This window comes from Gossypium raimondii, chromosome 8 (genome assembly GCF_025698545.1).
Source record: "Gossypium raimondii isolate GPD5lz chromosome 8, ASM2569854v1, whole genome shotgun sequence".
Classification (NCBI taxonomy): Eukaryota; Viridiplantae; Streptophyta; class Magnoliopsida; order Malvales; family Malvaceae; genus Gossypium; species Gossypium raimondii.
The window spans coordinates 5,696,684-5,716,871 of record NC_068572.1 but is presented as its reverse complement, the minus strand read 5'-3'; the positions used below and the strand labels follow the sequence as shown (position 1 = coordinate 5,716,871).

General features: G+C 33.2%; 1 protein-coding gene and 1 pseudogene across 1 annotated transcript; one reads left to right on the top strand and one right to left on the bottom strand.

The window, feature by feature from the left end:
- Nucleotides 1–1,176: 1,176 nt before the first annotated feature.
- On the bottom strand, nt 1,177–13,249 carry LOC105793089 (GTP cyclohydrolase 1-like; annotated as a pseudogene).
- A 1,176-nt stretch (nt 13,250–14,425) lies between these two features.
- On the top strand, nt 14,426–18,672 carry LOC105790499 (nuclear transport factor 2). The gene is made up of 10 exons (XM_012618134.2): nt 14,426–14,607; nt 15,010–15,080; nt 15,166–15,303; nt 15,854–16,142; nt 16,221–16,447; nt 16,561–16,744; nt 16,877–16,998; nt 17,082–17,141; nt 17,466–17,529; nt 17,896–18,672. The coding sequence occupies exons 2-10, from the start codon at nt 15,024–15,026 to the stop codon at nt 18,165–18,167; spliced, it is 1,413 nt and encodes a 470-aa protein (XP_012473588.1). The 5' UTR covers nt 14,426–14,607; nt 15,010–15,023; the 3' UTR covers nt 18,168–18,672.
- The last annotated feature ends 1,516 nt before the right edge of the window (nt 18,673–20,188 follow it).

Below are 20,188 nucleotides of genomic sequence, written 5' to 3'. Positions count from 1 at the left end.
TTTTGTTTTTTTCATTTAGTTCTGTTCACCATTACTTTTACTACTTCATTTTTTTCGTTAACATTTGGTGTTTTACTTTTTCTTAATTAATATTTATTTTTTTATATTTTTACTTTCATTTTGGAACAAATTTAAGGTATTCTCAAACCTCATTTATTGGCCTGATGAGTAGGGTATTTACAGTCCTAAATGTGACCTAGATTCGAGCCACACTAGTCGCATTGCTATTAACCCTCCTCTTGTAATTCACACAAAAAAAAAAAATTAAGGTACTCTTTCCTAAATCTATCCATGAGCTGAGTCATTTGGCCTAGCCCCAAAGCCTGTTCGAAAAGTGAGATGGTTTGGGTAAAAATATAGACCCAAAAAATAGGCTTGGGCAAAAAAAGCCCGTTTAGAAACAAACTGAGCCTCGAGTAAGGCTTTATTGGCCCAGCCCAAAAATGAAAACAAAAAAATTTGTTGCTTTTTTTACTTTTTTTTAAATTATTTTCTTGTTGTTTTCTTCACTATTTTGCTACCATTTCACAATTATGTTACTACTATTTTGTTGTTATTATTTGGTTATTGTATAACTCTTATTTTATTGCTAATTTTGTTACTATTTTTGACATTTGCTTGTTAAGTTACATTTATCTTAGTGTTATTTAAGTATACATTTTTTAATTTATTTTTAATTTGTTGGGAAATATTTATTTTAATGTTTTTAGTATTTTTAATGTATTATATATTTTTTAAAAAATTATATAAAAAATTAATATGGCCGAACTGGATCGGGCTCGAGTTTTAATATTTTATTCGGGCCAGGTTTGGGCAAAAATTTAGGCTCATTTTTCAAGTTTGGGCCTAGCAAACGGGCCTAAAATTTTTCCCGAATTTGGCCCGACGCACGAACACCTTTACTCTCTCCATTTTCTCTTCAAAAATTCATTGTGAATGTAGTTGTATAGATATACATATGTAGGTATATATGATATGATGTCCCTGCAAAATATATATGATATGATGTTCTATGAACAAAAGCGAGGGTCGATCTTGTTGATCTATGAACAAAATATATACAATATAAATAACTCTGTTTTCTGCATTGTTGCAGGCTAACAGAAAGATGAACAAAGGCAAAAGAATGACAATATAAAGCTCTGGAAAAGGAAATAAAAAAAATCAAGTTATAACTTACAGTGTTCCAGATGTAGTATTGTTTGGAATGTTCTGCAACAACACGGACCGAGTTGCCGGATCGGTCGAAAATTGACCGAGTATAGCTATGGTGGTCGTGTTACTGCCCAACTTTTCAATCTCTTTAGAGATCATACATGTATGGTTAGCCTCCACAACCACCATGATATCTCCACCTAAGATTGGTGAAAGTGCTTCTGCTATTTGCCTGGTGAGTCTTTCTTGCACTTGAAGCTTGAATCCAAAAAAATGTACGATCAATTGCAAAAGGGATGTTCCAACAGGATTGAATCCGTCTGCAGGGCGGATGTATCCGATATGGACGATACCATGAAAAGGAAGTAGATGATGCTCGCATTGGACCAGAATGGTAGGTTCAACTCCGAATGGATATGTTCGGTATTGTCAGAGCCGACACTTGGTTTAAAAATATCTATCTGGTTGTGAGTAAAGTCATTCAGTTTCATCTCCAATTTCGTGTTCTGAAAGTTCATCAACTACCTCAAGAAATGGCTAGGAATTTGTATAAGTTCTTTTCTTAATGGATCTTCACCCAATGATATAAGTATAGAAGCTACTGCAACAACCACACCAGCGTTCGGTCTTACATGCTCATCGGAGATCTTAGCAACAGAAGACGAATAGAAAGGGTACTAACGTTGTTTTGTAGAGTCTCGAGTTGGAATTTTCTCCACAGTTATACCTCTGAAACTCAAAAGACCTAGAAAATCACTCCAAACATCAGTTTTTTCATTTTCGAAAACTCTCCAACCCGAAGAAACCAACACCTTTATCCATCCTTGATGCTTTGAGTCAAGATAAACTGATAACATATTTATTTAATTTGCATATTTTACGTGCACAAATCAACTTGTTCTTGAATTAATTCATGCTAATTGGTGAATTGTATGTTTAAATCTTGTCAAGAATGAAATTCGAATACTTTAATGCAAAAAACAAATAGAAAATGATTCAATTGGAGCATGAATAATAGAAGATGAGCCAAATAAAAACTTTAGAGATATTAAAGGGCTAATCAAAAAAAATTTTGACCTTGTAAAAGCCAAATTTAGAAAAATAAAATCTGATATTTTTCGTGTAATTAGTGGGTAGGTGGAATTAACCTAATTTTAGCATATAGTTTATGTATAAATAGGTGGCATGATGGACTTGAAAAAATACACCTTAATTAGCTGGAATTGAATTGAAATTATTTTCTTTTTCTTTCCATTTCCCGCGTCAGTAGGCATACCACTTTCATTTCATTTTTTTCTTCTTAGCAAATTTGTTTAATTATTTCCCATGTCTCTTCCCCTTACCATCTTTCTCCATTACCATTAAATCCACTTCCATAACCAACAAAGGCAAAGCATGATAAATTTCAGGCTTCACTAAATTCAAATTAGATTTAGATTAGTATTCTTTCCGGTCAAGAATTGTGAGAAATTGTATCTGCACTAAAAATCCTTCGAATCGATATTCACTACCTCTCTGGAATATTGGGATTGACAAATTCATCTCTTAAAGTTAACTCGATTTCAATTCAAAAAGCATGTTGGGTTGGAGTCGTTTTGGCGTACAGTTGGGAAGTCGAGTCGGTCGTGCTGTATTCTGATGCTGAACAAGTTAAGGAGATTGTGATCAAATTTAAACATCTCGCGCGGTTGAGGTCGTTAATCCAAGTTGGGTTCTTCATAATGCAAGGTTGTTGGGGTCTTGAATTGCGAACGCATATATCGCAGTTAGGCAATCGATAAGGGTTGGTTTGCAGGGCATACTGGGATCAACTATGAGAGGAAGAACTGGCGATTAGGACGTTCTTAACCACTATAACCAACTTATTGTTTGGAGGAGAAAACTAATTTTCGAGGATTGATTCAAAAATCGAAATTCACCGAGTCTAGGGTTAAGGCTTTATAACTTTGTTTACAAAATTCGAATTTAATTTTTGATTTATTTAATTGTTTATTTATGCTATTTTATTTATTTAATTTCTAGTCATTTCGAAACTCCCCTAATTTATTTATTTTTCAGTAGGTCGTTTAGAGTAGTTGGCACGTCTATTGCCACGATTATTGGCACAAAAAAAATTACGTTCACGAGAAAAACACGAAAGTTGATCATAATCACCAATCCCTGTGGAATCGATCCTACTACTCCTTGCACTGTTTAGAGTGTTTTATTGTAGGAATTATTTTTATTTGGTGGTTTCGACGCCCATCAAATTTTGGCGCCGTTGTCGAGGATTGAAAATATTTTTCTAACTTTTGTTTATTTTCCTTATGACCAGATCAAAATCGGGGTCTCTAGAATTTGAACCAGAAATAGAGAAGTTGGCTTGAAAACTACGAAGAGAAGCCATTTGACGCAGTAAACGACCACATCCCCAGTTCGAAACCGTATCTTACACTGATGATATTTTCCCATTCGACGAACCATACGAGATGGCAGAGCAAACTATATGCCAACTCGCAGCATCCCTAGATGAATAACAATCCTTATGTATAACTTGTCCAGCGGGAGGAATATCGTTCGTGCTGAAATTGGACTTGATTCATCTATTGCCCACCTTTCGCGGATTATAAAATAAAAATCTTCATACCCATCTCAAGGAATTTCACATGGGTTGCACAAGCATGAAACCTCATTGAGTAATCGTAGATCAAATTAAACTTCGTGTTTCTCCTTTCTCATTAACTAGCTCTGCTAAAGAATGACTATTTTATTTATCTCCTAGATCTGTCAATATCTGGTCTGACATGTCTTGTTTATTTCTTGGCAGGTTCTTTCGAGCAGCTCAAACAACAGAATTAAGGAGGGACATTGTAGGAATTCGACAAAAGATGACTGAATCGCTCTACAAATACTGGGAGCGGTACAAAAAATTGTGTGCAAGTTGCTCATAACATGGTCTGACTGAACAGTCACTCTTACAGTATTTCTATGAGGGGTTACTCCCAATGGAAATGAAAATGAAAATGATAAATGCTGCTAGTGGAGGGGAACTTGTTACTATGACGCCTCAGAGAGTAAGGGAGTTAATTTCGACTATGACTGTAAACTCTCAGCAATTCTGACAGGCTATAGAACCCACGAGACGGGTTCATAGGTTAAGTTCCCTATCTCTAGAAGATAGAATTGATAAGCTTAATAATGTTAGCCAGTCTGGTTGTACGAAATTTGTGTTATGCCAGATCACCCGACGGATTCATGTCCTATCTTGCACGAGGATTCAATAGAACAAGCGAATGTTGTCAGAAACTTTCCAGGGCCACCCCAAAGGTGATATGATCCCTATTCAAACAACTATAATGTGGGGTGAAAAGATCATCTAAATTTGAGTTATGGGTCAAATCCTCAATTTAATTAGTCATACCAACAAAGTTTGCTTTCGAATCAATAATTACCGCCTCCAAAATCATCTCTGGAAGATATAGTGGAAATGTTAGCCAATAGTACCTAAAAATTCCAACATAAGACGAAATCACATATTCAAAAGTTGGATAAACAAATGAGTAAGCTTGCACTTGCAATCAGTCTACTGGAGTCACAAGAAAAATTGTCATATCAAACTGAACCTAATCCTCGACATAATGTAAGTGCTATGACATTGATAAGTGGAACAATTTTGGAGTCAGCTTGTGACACAAATCGTACCCCCAACCCAAAATGAAAAAAATGAAAACCCGTTCTAACGTCAACTACGGATTTGACTCCTCAAAGGTCATTTGTAGTACCGCCTCCATTTCTTGGAAGACTCGTCCAATTCAAAAAAAGAGTGAGAAGAAAAGAAGATCCTTGTCACCTTTCGAAAGGTAGAAATAAACATCCCTCTTCTTGATACGATTAAGCATGTTCCATGATATGCAAAGTTCTTAAAAGAGTTATGCACGAGTTAGAAGAAGCTCTTAGGCAATGAAAAGGTGAGTGTTAGAGAAAATGTCTCCACCATTTTACAAAAGAAAATACCACCTAAATGTAAGGGCCAATATATGTTTTCTATATCTTGCAAGATTGGTAATGTTGGGATTAAAAAAGCTATGTGCGACTTAGGTGCATCTATTAATGTTATGCCTTTGTCTATTTATAAACTACTAAATGCGGGTTCTTTTAAGGAAACAGGTGTAATCATTCAGCTTGCAGATAAGTCAGTAGTGCATCTGGAAGGAGCGTTGGAAGATGTTCTTGTCAAGGTAAACAAACTTATTTTTCCTGCAGATATCTACATTATAGACATTGAGGATAGTAACTTAGCCAATTTTTTCGATATTCTACTTGGGAGACCATTTCTAAGCACCGCGCGAATGAAAATTGATGTTTGGAGTGGAACACTCACCATAGAATTTGACGATGAAGTGGTTAGGTTTAATATTTATGAAGATATGAGACATCTTAGTGCCATAACAAATGTCTCTAATGTCAATGGAATGGAACCATTGAAAAACTTACATTTTGAAAAGGATAAGTTACAATTTGTACCTTGCAAGAGTTTAGATCTCGATGTTAAGCAAGATGAATTATCGATGATAAAAAAATCAATACGTGAAGTTGTCATTCGCATGAAGGCATTGAAATTAGAGCTCAAACCATTTCTAGAACTTATAAAGATTCCGATAGAGGAAAAGACAAACTTGAACAGAGAAACTCAAAGACACATCAATCCACCGATGATGGGGGAATTCTGGAAGTGCTTTAAAGATAATGGGCAAAGGTTAAATGTTTCTACAAGAACATCCAAGTGTACGAGATGGAAAAATTAATTCTTAATCAGCCAAACAGATAACTATAATACCCCTTACCCGTATTCGTCGCCGAAATAGGGTATGAGGCATTACCAGATTTTACCAAATAAATTTTTCGTATTACGAGTTAAATACTATTCATTTATCGAAACATGTCATGGCGTCTCTTAGATGGGCCTCCGAAGCCCAAAACATTCATCGGGACCAAACCAAGATTAAATTGAAACCATAAGAAATTTTTCGCAAAATCTCAAAGTTTTTTTTTTTTTTGAACTCAATATAACTCCTTTATAAATATCTAATCTTCCCTGCAATTTTAAGCCAAGACCAATCCAACACAACCAATCCATTTCAACATATTTTCAAGATAGATTTAACGTATTCATAAGATAGCCTCATCACATACCAAAACCAAAATTTGTTAGCCATACCAATGGCTAACCATACATTCATTTCACATTAACATTTACTTTATTAGCTTATACATTCCATTGATTTCCAAAAGAAATTTTCTTTATATACCGAGATCTTGAGGTTGATAGTGTGATACGTCTCTGGTCGAATCCGACCTCCGAGCTTTTAACACTACAAAACAGGGGAAAAAGAAACAGGGGAAGCACTTTGTGCTTAGTAAGCTCATGTAACAAGAATTATACTTACCTAATATTTTCAATACAATGCAATAAACATTCATACATCTATTCAATGCATTATTCCCTTAACATGCACAAACTCAACATTCAAGTTTGTTCAATAATTTACATGTATCAATAATATATATACCATAATTGATGAGCTCATCAATTCCATTATTTCCATTCCCTTGTTATTTTTCCATATTTATCCCATTGAATTTCTAAAAATTTCAATGGATTTTCAGAGGTACGCTTTAGTATACAAATCCGGGTCCGTCAATTCATATTCATGTGCGCATATTTCCATTTCAGAGAGCACACTCCCGCGAATCTCATCCTTACAGCGGGATTACTAGTCCAGGCTAAATCCCCTGTAATATAAACTCATAGAGTATTGTCGAGATTACCAGTCCAGGCTAAATCCTCTGCAATGACAATTACTACTTGGATCTGAATTACCAGTCCAGGCTAAATTCAGACCCTAATTCGGATTACCTGTCCGGGCTAAATCCATTTTTCAAATATTCTTCGGGAGGGCTATATCAAGATAGGATCACCCGTCCGGGCTAGATCCTTTTTACCATCAATTCCTTTTCAGAGATCTATCGAATTTTCATTCCATTCAACCGGGATTTCTCCCCTTTTTATCAAATATATCAATGTTTCATCAATGTTTCATACAATTAACATTCAAATCATATTCACATAAATAACAAACATTTCAAGCATTTAAGAATATAATTCAAGTTACACGAACTTACATCGATACTTGTTCGTAAACAAAAATCTACTAATCCCGAACTTTTTCTTTTCCTCGATCTAGCTTCGTATTTAAATTTTTGGATCTAAATAAATAAATTTAATCATTAATCTACTACATTTCATGTTCATATGTAACATTCTCTATTATTATTTATAGTGCATTCAAAGCTGTCTAACTGAGTCATAGTCACTAAATTATTTATATCTTGAGCTACGGAACTCCAAATTAAGATCTGATAATTTTCCAAAAAACTAGACTCACATATCTTCTTACCATAAAATTTTTATAATTTTTTGTTTAGCCAATAAGTACAGTTTATTCTTTAAAGTTTCCCCTGTTTCACTATTCGACAGTTCCAACCCCTCTTCACTAAAAATTAATTATCTTATTGTACAGAATTCAGATGATGTTTTTGTTTATTTATTTTGAAAATAGACTCATTAAGGATTTTAACATATAAATTTAAGCCCTAATTATTTTTCTCCAATTTTGATGATTTTCCAAAGTCAGAATAGGGAACCTGAATTCATTCTGACCTTATCTCATAAAATCTATTATATCTCATGATTTATAATTCCATTACTTACATCATTTCTTTTATAAGAAACTAGACTTAATAAGATTTAATTTCATATTTTATTCATCCTCTAATTCGATCTCTAAAATTTTTGGTGATTTTTCAAAGTTAGACTACTGCTGCTATCCAAAACTGTTTTAGTGCATGATGTTAATTATCATTTTTCCCTAAGCTTTCAATAAATGATAATTTCATCCCTACTCAATTAACCTCTCAATTGAGCTTATTTTCTAAATTAACACTTTATTCTATCACTTTAAACTACTTTATAACCTTTGGAAATAGAATTTTAGCATTAGACTTTAATTCCAAACATTTTCACAATTAGGTCCTACAAATCAATTTCTTTTGAAATTACCTAATAAAATCATCTCATAAACAAATTAAAGCTTCAATTTCATGCTATTTTATCATAAACTTACAGCACTCAACCATGGTGACTTTCAATTTTATTCATGAAATCAAAAACTAATAAATTTAGTAATAGAACCTAGTTGTAAAAATCTTAGAAACATAAAAATTACAAGAAAAAGGTAAGGATTAACTCACTTGGTGCAAAAATTATGAAAAACCAGCTTGAATAAACCCTTAGGACGTTTTTTACTGATGAGAATGCAGAAAAATAAAGAGAATTCTAGATATTCCAATTTGGTCCCATTTTTATGTTAGTAAAATTTGTTATTTTCCCATTTTACCCTTATTTCACCAATTCTCTTGATTTTTCTCAGCTTATGTCGCCCAAAATATCTCCTTTTGGACTTATTTATAATTTATGTCCCTCCTCATTTAACAATTGAGCTATTTATTCCTTCTAGTAACTTTTACACCTTTTTCAATTTAGTCTTTTTCACTTAATTGACTACCCAAACATTAAAATTTTCTAACGAAATTTTAATATCATATTACTAAAATTTCATAAATATTTATAAAAATATTTTGGACTCGGTTTTACGAGATCGAGGTCTCGATACCTTATTTTTACCCAATTTCTTCAATAATTTCATTTTCTAACTAATCACTAAATCGGTAAAATTTTTCTATCTATATTTTCATACGATTTTCCTATCATATCAATATTCATGCAAAAATATTAAAATAAATTTATTTTTAAATCGAATTTGTGACTACGAAACCACTGTTCCGATAACCTTGAATTTAGGCCATTACAATAACATTTAAGGTCGTCGAGCTAACAACATTAAACAAAAGCGCATTTTGAGAGGCAACCCAAATTTATTTTAATTTATTTAATTTTGAATTTCAGTAAAATTTAGGTTGAAAATAAAATGAATAATAACAAGATTATTATTTAATCCATTTAATGTGTTGTTTTTCAGGAATGTGGTGGAGGCCGTCGATTTTTTCAGAAATCAGATACCGATCGTGGCGTGGGCTCGCCTTGCTCAGTACTGCCATTTATTTTCTTCATAACCCAACACCCCAAACCCAAATAAAAAAACACACACATCCCTAACCCAATCCATTTTTCTTCAAATAAACCCAAGTCTCCACAATTCTCGTCATCTTGCAAAGTAGCCACTCCTAACGCCGGCAACCACGTTAAATATACATGGGGAGTATACTTGACCTTTCTCTCTACTATATTTAATTCTTATACAATATGCTTGATGATAAGCATAGATTAAGTAGGGCTATTGGATTCGTAAGTGTGCATGATTGATTGTTTTTCGCTGCATGTTTGTTTCTCTTTCATATGTGTTAATTCTTATGCAAGATTATTCGTTAATTTGTTTGACATTGAACCTCTAATTAGTCAATTTAGATAGTTGAGTGATTCTTGAATTAAAGTGTTCATTATCTAGTTTAATCGACATGTGTGTTATAATGTTGATATATGTAATTAGATTGTTTCATGAAAATTGATTGTTTATAATTGCTTGGTAAGAATATTGTATTTTCTTGTAAATAAAGAAAGAAAAAAATGGGTAATAATAATAAATAAAAATACTACTCCGTTGATGGCTCAAGTTATGAGTGAATATTTCGTAAAAATGACCGAAATTAGTAACTATGAGGTGCTTGAGTTATCATCTCATCTTACGTAAAAAGGTTCGAGTGATGAACCGAAAACTTGCAAACATTCCGCTAACCGAGCTGTCATGAGTAGGGAAAAATAATCCATTTGGAGACATATCAAATTGAGTAACCGGAGTAGTTCGCGTAAAAAGGTTTGACTATGTCCCAAATTTACTAAATAATTAATTAAGAATAATACCTTGCAAATTTTGGTTCAAAATCATCAATTTAGTGAAATGATTTAATTTATATGTTTGAATTTTATGGACACTTGTTGATCAAACTAAGTATTTGAGCACTTATTCATTTTTTGCCTAAATTGTTTGCATTGATCATGGTTGTGGAAAAGAGACTTGATTTTTGATAAGTTACTGAATAATTTCTAATGGAGGAACGTACAGTATGCTTGAGAACAAGCATAGGCTAAGTAGGGGGGATTTGATAGCATATTTATTTTGCATATTTTACGTGCTCAAATCAACTTGTTCTTGAATTAATCCTTGCTAATTGGTGAATTTTTCGAATACTTTAACGCAAAAAACAAGCAGAAAAGGATTCAATTGGAGCATGAACAATAGAAGAAGGGCCAAACAAGAAATTTGGAGATATTAAAGGGCTGATCGAATTTTTTTGAACTTGTAAAAGTTAAATTTAGAAAATAAAATCTGATGTTTTTCATGTAATTAATGCGTAGGTGAGATTAGCCTAATTTTAACATATGATTTATATATAAATATGTGGCATGATGGACTTGAAAAAATACACCTTAATTAGCTGGAATCGAATTGAAAATGTTTTTTATTCTTTCAATTTCCTGCGTCAGTAGCCATACTGCCACTTTCATTTCATTTCCTTTTTCTTAACAAATTTGTTTAATTATTTCCCAAGTCTATTCCCCTTTCAATCTTTCTCCATTACCATTAAATTCACACTAAAAATTAGCTTTAGGTCGGTATTCTTTCCGGTCAACAATCGTGAGAAATTGTATCTGCATTAAAAATCCTTCAAATTGGTATTCACCATCTCTCTGGAATATTGAGATTGACAAATTTATCCCTTAAAGTTAACTCGATTTCAATTCAAAAAGTACGTTGGGTTGGAGTTGTTTTGGCGTACAGTTGGGAAGTCAAGTCGGCCGTGCTATATTCGGATTTCTGTGAACAAGTTAAGGGAGATTGTGATTGGATTTAAACTTCTGGGCGGTTGAGGTTGTTAATCCGAGTTGGGTTCTTCATAACGCAAGGCTGCCAGGGTCTTGAATTGCGAATGCATATATCGCATTTAGACAATCGATAAGGGTTAGTTTGCAAGGCATACCTATAATCAGCTTATTGTTTGGATGAGAAAACTAATTTTCAAGGATCGATTCAAAAACCGGAATCCATCGAGTCTAGGGCTAAGACTTTATAACTCTGTTTACAAAATTTGAATTTATTTCCCAATTTAATTTTATTTTCAATTTATTTAATTGTTTATTTATGCTATTTCATTTATTTAATTTCTAGTCATTTCGAAAATCTCATAATTTATTTATTTTTCAGTGGATCGTTTGGAGTCGTGGACACATCTTTTGCCATGATTATAGGCACAAAAAATTATGTCCACGAGAAAAATACGAAAGTTTATCATAATCACCAATCTCTGTGGAATCGACCCTACTACTCTTTACTACTGTTTAGAGTTATTTTATTGTAGGATTATTTTTATTTAGTGGTTTTGATGCCCATCAACGATTGGTTCCAGGTTTGGGAAAGGAATGTGCAAACACTGGACAATCACAGCAACCCCTGCAGGCTTGATTCCTAGGTGCAGAGTTGAACATACTTCATCTGCTAGACGTTGTGGGTCTTGCAGTCGTTTCACAAACACATCCGCTACTCTAGTGAGTTTGCTTAACCTCACTACCCAATCACAGGATGGCACATATCCTACATGACACTTGACCTGAAACGGGAGCAAGCACTAACACACAGTATGAAAACAGGTCAAGATCTCGAACGATCACAGCCCTGCCTGCTCTTCCAGTGTGACCAACTTCATTAGGCAAACCCAGTTCAAGGAATAAAGCTCTTTCAACAATATCCTTTACTTTTTGTTTGTAACCTGAAACATGTAATAGAAAAGCCTCGATCAAAACTTAGCACAAAATATGAAATCACAATAACATAATAACACACATATATATATTACAAAGAAAATACTAGCAAAAGAACCTTACTATGATCTTGTAAACTTAACACGAACTTCATACAAACTTCATACAAACATACATGAAGTTCGAAAAGCTTCTTACAAAAAAAAAATTGTAATATTGTATACTAATGTTTGAATTAGAAACCAAAATTGCAAGATGAGTGAAAATACACTTAATCAATCAACCCCGACATACTTAAATCCTTCAAAATATCTCTCTTCTATTTGTTTGTTTTGGCTTTTCTTTACCTGGTTAAGTCCCATTAAAAAATTGTAATCTAATACATGGACACCATTTACATGTTAGTTTCTGGATATTGTTTTAAATAACCCAATTTAATTAATTAATTATAAAAATAACTCAAGTGAAAAATTATATACGAAAATGACATGAAATCCACAATGTCCGTCAGTGCTGGCCCCCAATGAAGAGCTAATGATCGACTTTTTTTAAAAAAAAAAATTTGGGTGCCGTCATTGTGTCACTCTGCACCAATATATATTTTTCCTAATACCCATGAAAAATACAAATATTCATGGTGGAGAAAAAAAAAGACAATATATATTGTGTTGGTATGTTAGGTGGCACCCATTAAAATTTTTAAAAATATTTTTTAGGTGTCGCCATCATGTCAAGCAACATTGATTTTGGTCATTGTTTTAGAATATTTAGAGTCGACTACTAGGAGATTTGAATAGTAGAAGTCAGTGACTATTGATTACGGCGGCTAAAGTTTTCATTTGAGAAGAAAAAAAAAAGAAATAAAATAAAAAATAAAAAGGACACGTGGTGGCACTTAAAAGGAAAATTTTTTAAAAAATTTAATGGGTGCCGCCTGACTTAGCGCGACATCAAAAAAAAGTTGAAAAGTTTTTGGTACTACTGACAAATCAATGACACCCGTTAAATATTTTTATCTTTTTTTCCATAATAAATAATCATATTTTTCACGAGCATTACCAAAAATGCTGCGGCACCCAAAAAAATTCATTGCACTAAACTTTGTATAACCAATTAGCCAATTAAAAGGAAACCACCTAGAAACCCCATGACCCAACTCATTCTCTTTTTCCTGTCAGCCAAACGACTACTGGCCCTTACTCCCTCTTCCACTTCATCCATTCCTCCCTATTGTTTCTTCTATCTCTTCTCCCATATCCTTCTCTTGATGGGGTTTGCTTCCTCCTTTTCCAACATTCCATCATTTTTCAACATGAAGATTGAAGAGACCTCATTTATAAAAGCTTTATAGTAAGATCCTTGGGCTTCCGCTCATTTGCAAGTGGGATCTTAGTCCCTTCCACTTTGGATGTTATTAGCAGTTATCATTTGTTAGTGATTAATTTTAGAGGTTTGCTATAGATGGCATTTTTCGATTTTCTAGAGATTTTATCTTTGCTATGTTCCAAGCTTCTCATTGTTTGTTTCAAGTTAGTAAGCATGGCGGAGCTAGGGAGTTGGCAGGACCCAACCCCCTTAAAACGGAAATTTTCTTTTTAGGTCCCTTTGTAATTTATAAAATATTAAAATAGTACATTTTGCTCCTAAAAAATGATAAAATTTTAATTTAATCTTTTAAAATTTATAAAGATATAAGTTATTAAAATGACAAAATTATTATTATTATTTTACTTCGCTACTGTCAGTAACAATGTTTCCACCACAAATAAGAGTGATGCAACTAAGCTCTTTTGTATCAAGGTGGTTCTACTCGTTCAAATGGCTATCGACATGAGCCTCTCTTATCATTGATTAAAGCCTATTTTAAGGGAGTTTGCCGTGATGTCTTGATTTAATTTTTAATTGTCTTTTTGAGCTTTTGTGGGACTCGTGTACATTTTGATTATGATTTTTTATTTCATTTATTTTATATAAATAATAAAATGATATTTAAAGGAATTTAAATATCATGTATATTAATTATATAAAATCATATTTTTATCAACAAAATGATAATCTATCCTTAAGAAAGAATTGGGAAGATTTAGACCTTATCGATAAAATGCTGAAAAATTCAATTAATTAAAAATAATATTTTCAACAACTTAATATTTTAGACATGTTTGATAATTCGCAATAAAAATTAGTAAATAAATTCAATTATTTTTATTTTATTTTATTTTATTTAAAATTATATTATATTTTATTAAATAATATAATTATATTTAATATTTAATTTTAAATAACACATCAAACCAATTTTATAACTCAAATTCAGAAGGCAGAGGCAATTATTTAAATGTAAATTTGAAAATTATAACATATTTTTTTTCCAACTATAAAAGCCAAAAACCCTGTTTCAGCTGAGCCGAGTCATCTCACATTCCTCCCTCGGTCTCGCGCCTCTTCAAGATCCACAAAAACCCTAGAAAGCGCCAAACAACCCATTGGAAAAGGGAGGTCAGTGAAAGGCCATCAACAACCAAAAAACGAAGTTCATATAAATATAAATACTTTGCGATTCAAATCTAAAAGCTCAGGTAAATCCTCATTTCTCAACTATTCTTCACTTCATTTCTGTTTCTCCATTTCGCTTCTTCTTTTTTATTTCATTATTTTTGTTGCTTTAACCTCTTATATCAACCATTAACGTTCAGATTTAGTGGAAAAAAATGCTGAACTTTTCTCAATAAATAGATACGATTGGTTTTAACTCTGAACAAGAAGTTCATTCTGTGGATCTATTAGGTCTGTTTGTTTTCTCTGAAAGAAATTTCCGGGACTTTTTACAGTATATTCGATAGCTCAATACTTTATTTGTTCGGTGGACGTTTTGACTATTTGCGGACTAAAACATATTGTTCCTTTAGGCTTAAATCTTAGTTTGGGTTTTTGGTTTGATTTATGTTAGTGATTTGAATTTGTATTTCGTTGCTTTGTAGGCACCAAATTGGCAATGGCATCTACTGAACAACAAGTCCCATCTGGAATTACAGCTCCTACTGCTGATGTTGTATGTTGGGTTCCTCTTATTTTATGTTTTAGTAATAAGAATACATATGAAGTTAGGTTTTAATCTATATTGTTGGTGATTTTAGGTGGGTAATGCCTTTGTTCATCAATACTACCTTATATTACACCAATCCCCTGCACTGGTTCACCGATTTTACCATGATAACAGCAAACTCGGTCGCCCTGAAGAAAATGGCGGCATGAGTATCACAACAACCATGCAAGTAAGTTCTCTATGCCTGTCCCTTTCACACACGTGTTTGGCTTGGGTCAGACATTTTAAATGAGGGCATATGTTGTACGTGTACCATCATGTTCATGCTTATTTTCATTCTTTAATACAATGTTTTTATTGGAAACTATGTTTTCTACCCTTTTGAAAGTATGTGCCTTAGTAGATCCACGTTTACTTTGCTTCTGGTGTGAAAATCTACTCTCTTCATGGTTCACTTGTGCAAAAATGAAAGGAAATGTGCCATTATAGTGAAGATCCTGATGCCTAAACTATATTTCTACAAGTGAAGATTATGTAAAGAGCTTTAAAAAATAAAAAAAAGTTATGATTGATAACTTTTCTTATTTCCCATCCATTAGATGGTTTGATATTCATATAAGAACCGGTTATGATACCAATTTTCTTCTACTTTTATACGTTTGATTGTATTGGAACTTAACTTCTGTGAAGTTGAATTCTCTTATGTAATATCTTAATGTTAACAACTTATAGTTTGAGTTGGTAGAGTTGAAACCATGGTGCTTCATTTTGTGGACCAGGCCATCAATGAGAAGATACTCTCACTTGGTTATGGAGAATTTCTGGCTGAGATAACAACTGTAGATGCACAAGACTCACACAATGGTGGAGTAATTGTTCTTGTGACTGGGCATTTAACTGGAAAGGACAAAGTAAAGCGGAAATTCACTCAGAGTTTCTTTTTGGCACCTCAAGACAAGGGCTATTTTGTTTTAAATGATGTATTTAGATACATTGATGAAGCCAAACATCAAAGTGGAAGCCAGGAACTAGTTAGTAAAATTGAAGCTTCTCTTATTACTGAGAAGGGTAATTGAAAACCCAGGCCTCCTTATGAAATACAGAGTTGTAACGATTTCTTCAATTGATATAGATATTTGTCTGCAGATCCTTCTCCTGCTCCTGAGAATCACATTGTTGAGCAACTGGCTGCAATGCCTGAAGAAGCTAATGGGCCAGAAGTGTATAACCCTTCTGAAAATGGAGATGCTTCTATTGAAGAAGAGGAAGTACCGGTAGCTGAGGTTGTAGATGAAATTCCTGATGATTCGCAAATGTTTGACGACTCCAACTCCAAAATTGAGGAAGTGCCAAAGAAATCATATGCGTCTATTGTACGTAGCACTCTGCTGCATGCTAGGCTTCTAATCTTTCTCAAAATGACCTCTTTAGTGTTTATATTCCCAACTTTAAGGTGATGATTTAGCCTCTTTTGTTATTGTTATAGGTGAAGTTTATGAAGGAGAACGCAGTTCCTTTATCCACCCCTACGCATTCCCTTGTGAAGTCTACAGTTAAGAGCCATGACCAACCAGGAACTGTGGCACCACCTATTTCTCCAGCCCCAGTGTCTGATGCACAGATATCCAACAACAGTATTCCAGAAAATGGGATCAATCAAGATGTGGAAGGTATCAGTTTTTCATCTTTCCTGCACAACTTTCAAAAGAACTCAGGCGGATTATTTGTAATCTGCTTTATTATGGTCATCTATTTATTTTTGCTTTGTATATGATTACTTATTTTGTCTGATTGTGTGGCAGCTGAGGGCCCCTCCATCTATGTCAAAGGTCTGCCCCTGAATGCCACACCTAGCATGCTGGAGAACGAGTTTAAGAAGTTTGGACCTATTAAGAATGGTGGTATTCAAGTTCGAAGTCAGAAGGTAGACATCTACCTCATTTTTCAGTGCATTAAATGTTCAGTGTCAGTATGTCCAGTTAATATTTTCTTTGTATTTCTCAATAGGGATTCTGTTTTGGTTTTGTGGAGTTTGAACTTGCAAGTTCTGCTCAAAGTGCCATAGAGGTATTTATCTTTTTTGTACTTTGCTTTTTCTTTTTATTATTTTCCTTCATATTGCATTTGGTTCATATGTAGATCTCGTATCATGGCATTGGTTGCAACAGGTTATGTGAATTGTGTTGAATCTTTATTCTTTATTCTCCTGTAGTTGATATGAAATGTAACTTAATTCATGATTTATATTTGATTTTTGATGTGCATCATGGATGCAATCTTACAAGTTTATATTAATGTCCCAAATGTTTTTCAGCTGCATTTATTAATTTCTTTTCTGCAAAAATTACATGATTTTACCTTATTTCCTTTTTTCTTTGACGTTTTTCTCAGGCTTCACCTATAAATATTGGTGGGCGCAATGCAATTGTTGAAGAAAAGCGGTCTACCTCTCGAGGCAAGTTGCTTTTATTTTTAAAATTTCCCAAAATTTAGTGAATAATATTGCATGATTTGGCAAAAGAAGATTGATTGGGGTATGAGATTCTCTCACTTATCATACATGACACTTTATGGTTATTAGAGAATTCGCAAAAAATGAGCTTTGGTCATCTCCAATTAGGTGGTTCTTTTAGGTTAACATTCAAGAAGTGTTTCCATCCTACAACATTTGAAATATTTGATTGGTGTAGGACTAATGGTTTCAATTCTTGGTTGGACACAAATCGTATTTAATTGAAGAGCAAGTTTTTTGATCAGTCCAGATTATAGAATTTAGTCAAAGATATTCTTTTGCATGTTACAAGGCTGTCTTCATTTACAGGGAACAAAGGACGGTCTTCTGGTTCGGGGGCTGGATACAGAAATGATGGAGCAAAAGGGAGGGGAAACTATGGTGGTGGTGGCAGGGGCTACAGCCTGGGTGAGTTTGGAAACAGGAGCAACAACCGAGGAGGGTATTCCAACCGCAGAGGTGATGGATATCAAAGGGGTGACATGGGGAGTAATGGTGGCAGCCGCATGAACCGCACTGGTGGACTTGCTGTTAATGCAGCAGCCAAGAACATGGCACCAAGGGTATCTGCCCCTGCTTGAATACATTAATTTGGAAATTGGTTGGGAGTGATCAAAGATAAGTTTTTTGGTGTGTAGTGTAGTGATTTATTGACATTGTTGCATATCATTTAGAAGAAGCATTGAAAGCTTAGCAGAGGAAATTTGGCTGTGAGATTCATTTAGGGTTTTCGCTTCCTCATTAAGCCCATTGTCTTTTGACAATGTAATACTGCAAGGTTTTGGGTGGTCGTGGATTGTAGATCCAATTCTTGTTTGTTCACCATACAATTTTAGTGTTTTTAGGCTTCTGGATAGGGAGCATTCTATTTTGGGAAAATCTACCTTTATCATGGTTTTTTGCCTTTGTTGTAGTCTCAACTTACATAGTTTGGATTTGGTTTAGTGCGGGACATGATGTGGTCTTGTCTTGGATATGAATGTTAAAAATAAGTGAGGTAATACAAGCCCCAAGTCTAAGGTTGGGGTTGGGTTAATTGCCAAGGCAAGTTATAATTCATTCTAGAATGATTTGTTTTGTTTTTTTTTTTTCCTTTTCAATAATACAACCGATATTTTTATATTGAAACTTAATTATGAAAAGTGTTTAAATTTTATTTTAGTATTTTTACTTTTTAATAGTGAAACCTAGCTTCAACTATGTTTGTATCAAGCGGTGTTGAGTTCAAAGATGTTGGAAGCCCGTGCTTTGTTTTGGGATAAAAATTAAAGTGCTACACCTTGTTTGGTTAGATCACACCGATTAACTCCGGTTACTTTGTATACAAACATGAATTTTTAACCTATTTTTCTTGCTTCTGCGAACAATTACTCCAACACGAGTGGCCAAACGCAATCTAGTTTCATGCATTGCAGTATGTGGGTGACGTTAAGTCTGAAGCTGGTGCTCGACTTTGGGTCCGTGGACCAAGTTGTTAGTCAGTGAATGGTGTGTGTGTTTTTTTTTTAATTTGATTTATATACATGTATATAAAAAATATTTATAAATATCAAATAATGAGATTGAATAAATCTCAAATATAAAGTACTTAAAAATGTTGGTGGTGTATGTTTAAATTTCGTTATATATAAATTTTAATATACAAAAAAATTACTCCATAAATTAAAAAGTGGGTCAAAAAAGCCTTTAATTAAAAAAAAATCAATTGAACCCTTAAAAAACATTACACTCTATTGAGTTCTTAATGATAAAAAAAAATCAGCTAGACCATTCTGTTAATAGAAACTATTAGTTGATCAGCTTGATTGTTAACGACGCTGACGTGACGGATGACAACCACCAAGAGATGAGCCGTGGAAGAATGTTGATGGGGCAAGGTCATAAAAAAGTTTGATTTTTTAAAAAAAATAAATATTTTTTAAAAAAAATAAAAATTAATTAATTTATATCTGCAATATATCTAAACATATTAGTTGTCTAGGTTCATTTGAATCTAGATAATCTATTGTCTAGATTCATTCTAATGAGTTCAAAATTAAAAAAAATTAGAAATCATAAAAAAATTATTAATAATTATTTAAAATTTATAAAACATTATAAAAGTTATAAAAAATTGAAATTGGAAAAAAATTCAAGTTTTTATATATTTTTAATTTTTATTAATAATATATATATATATATATATATATATATTCGAATATGAAAATTAGAGGAGGTGGAGCTAATTCTGACGGTGGTGAAGGGGCTGAGGATTGAGATGGCAGTGGTACTGCCGAGTGGGATTATGGCATAGTCACCACTTCGGAAATGGCGGAAGGGCAGGGCCAAGGTGATGACCAGGATGTGGGCCGCCATGAAAATGAAAATTAGTAGCAGGCAAAGAATGAAACAAGAATTGAGTTTCATTGCCATTGCTGCTAATTAACACTGCTGCAAAGAATTGGGTCCACTGCTGCATCGGATGTAGATTCGGTAATTTATGTACCAGTGTCATTATTAGTAATTATTTTAAATAAATTTTAATAGGTTGATAATTCTTTTTATAGAATAATAGGTTAATAATTTTTAATTTACTAATTTTAAAACATTATTTTTTTAAAAG

Excerpts from the sequence above, each read along its gene's own strand:
- LOC105790499 (XM_012618134.2), top strand. The coding sequence starts at position 15,024 with ATGGCATCTACTGAACAACAAGTCCCATCTGGAATTACAGCTCCTACT. Across the intron at positions 15,081-15,165 it reads CAGCTCCTACTGCTGATGTT|GTGGGTAATGCCTTTGTTCA; the intron begins GTATGTTGGGTT and ends TGGTGATTTTAG. Across the intron at positions 16,143-16,220 it reads TTCTCTTATTACTGAGAAGG|ATCCTTCTCCTGCTCCTGAG; the intron begins GTAATTGAAAAC and ends ATTTGTCTGCAG.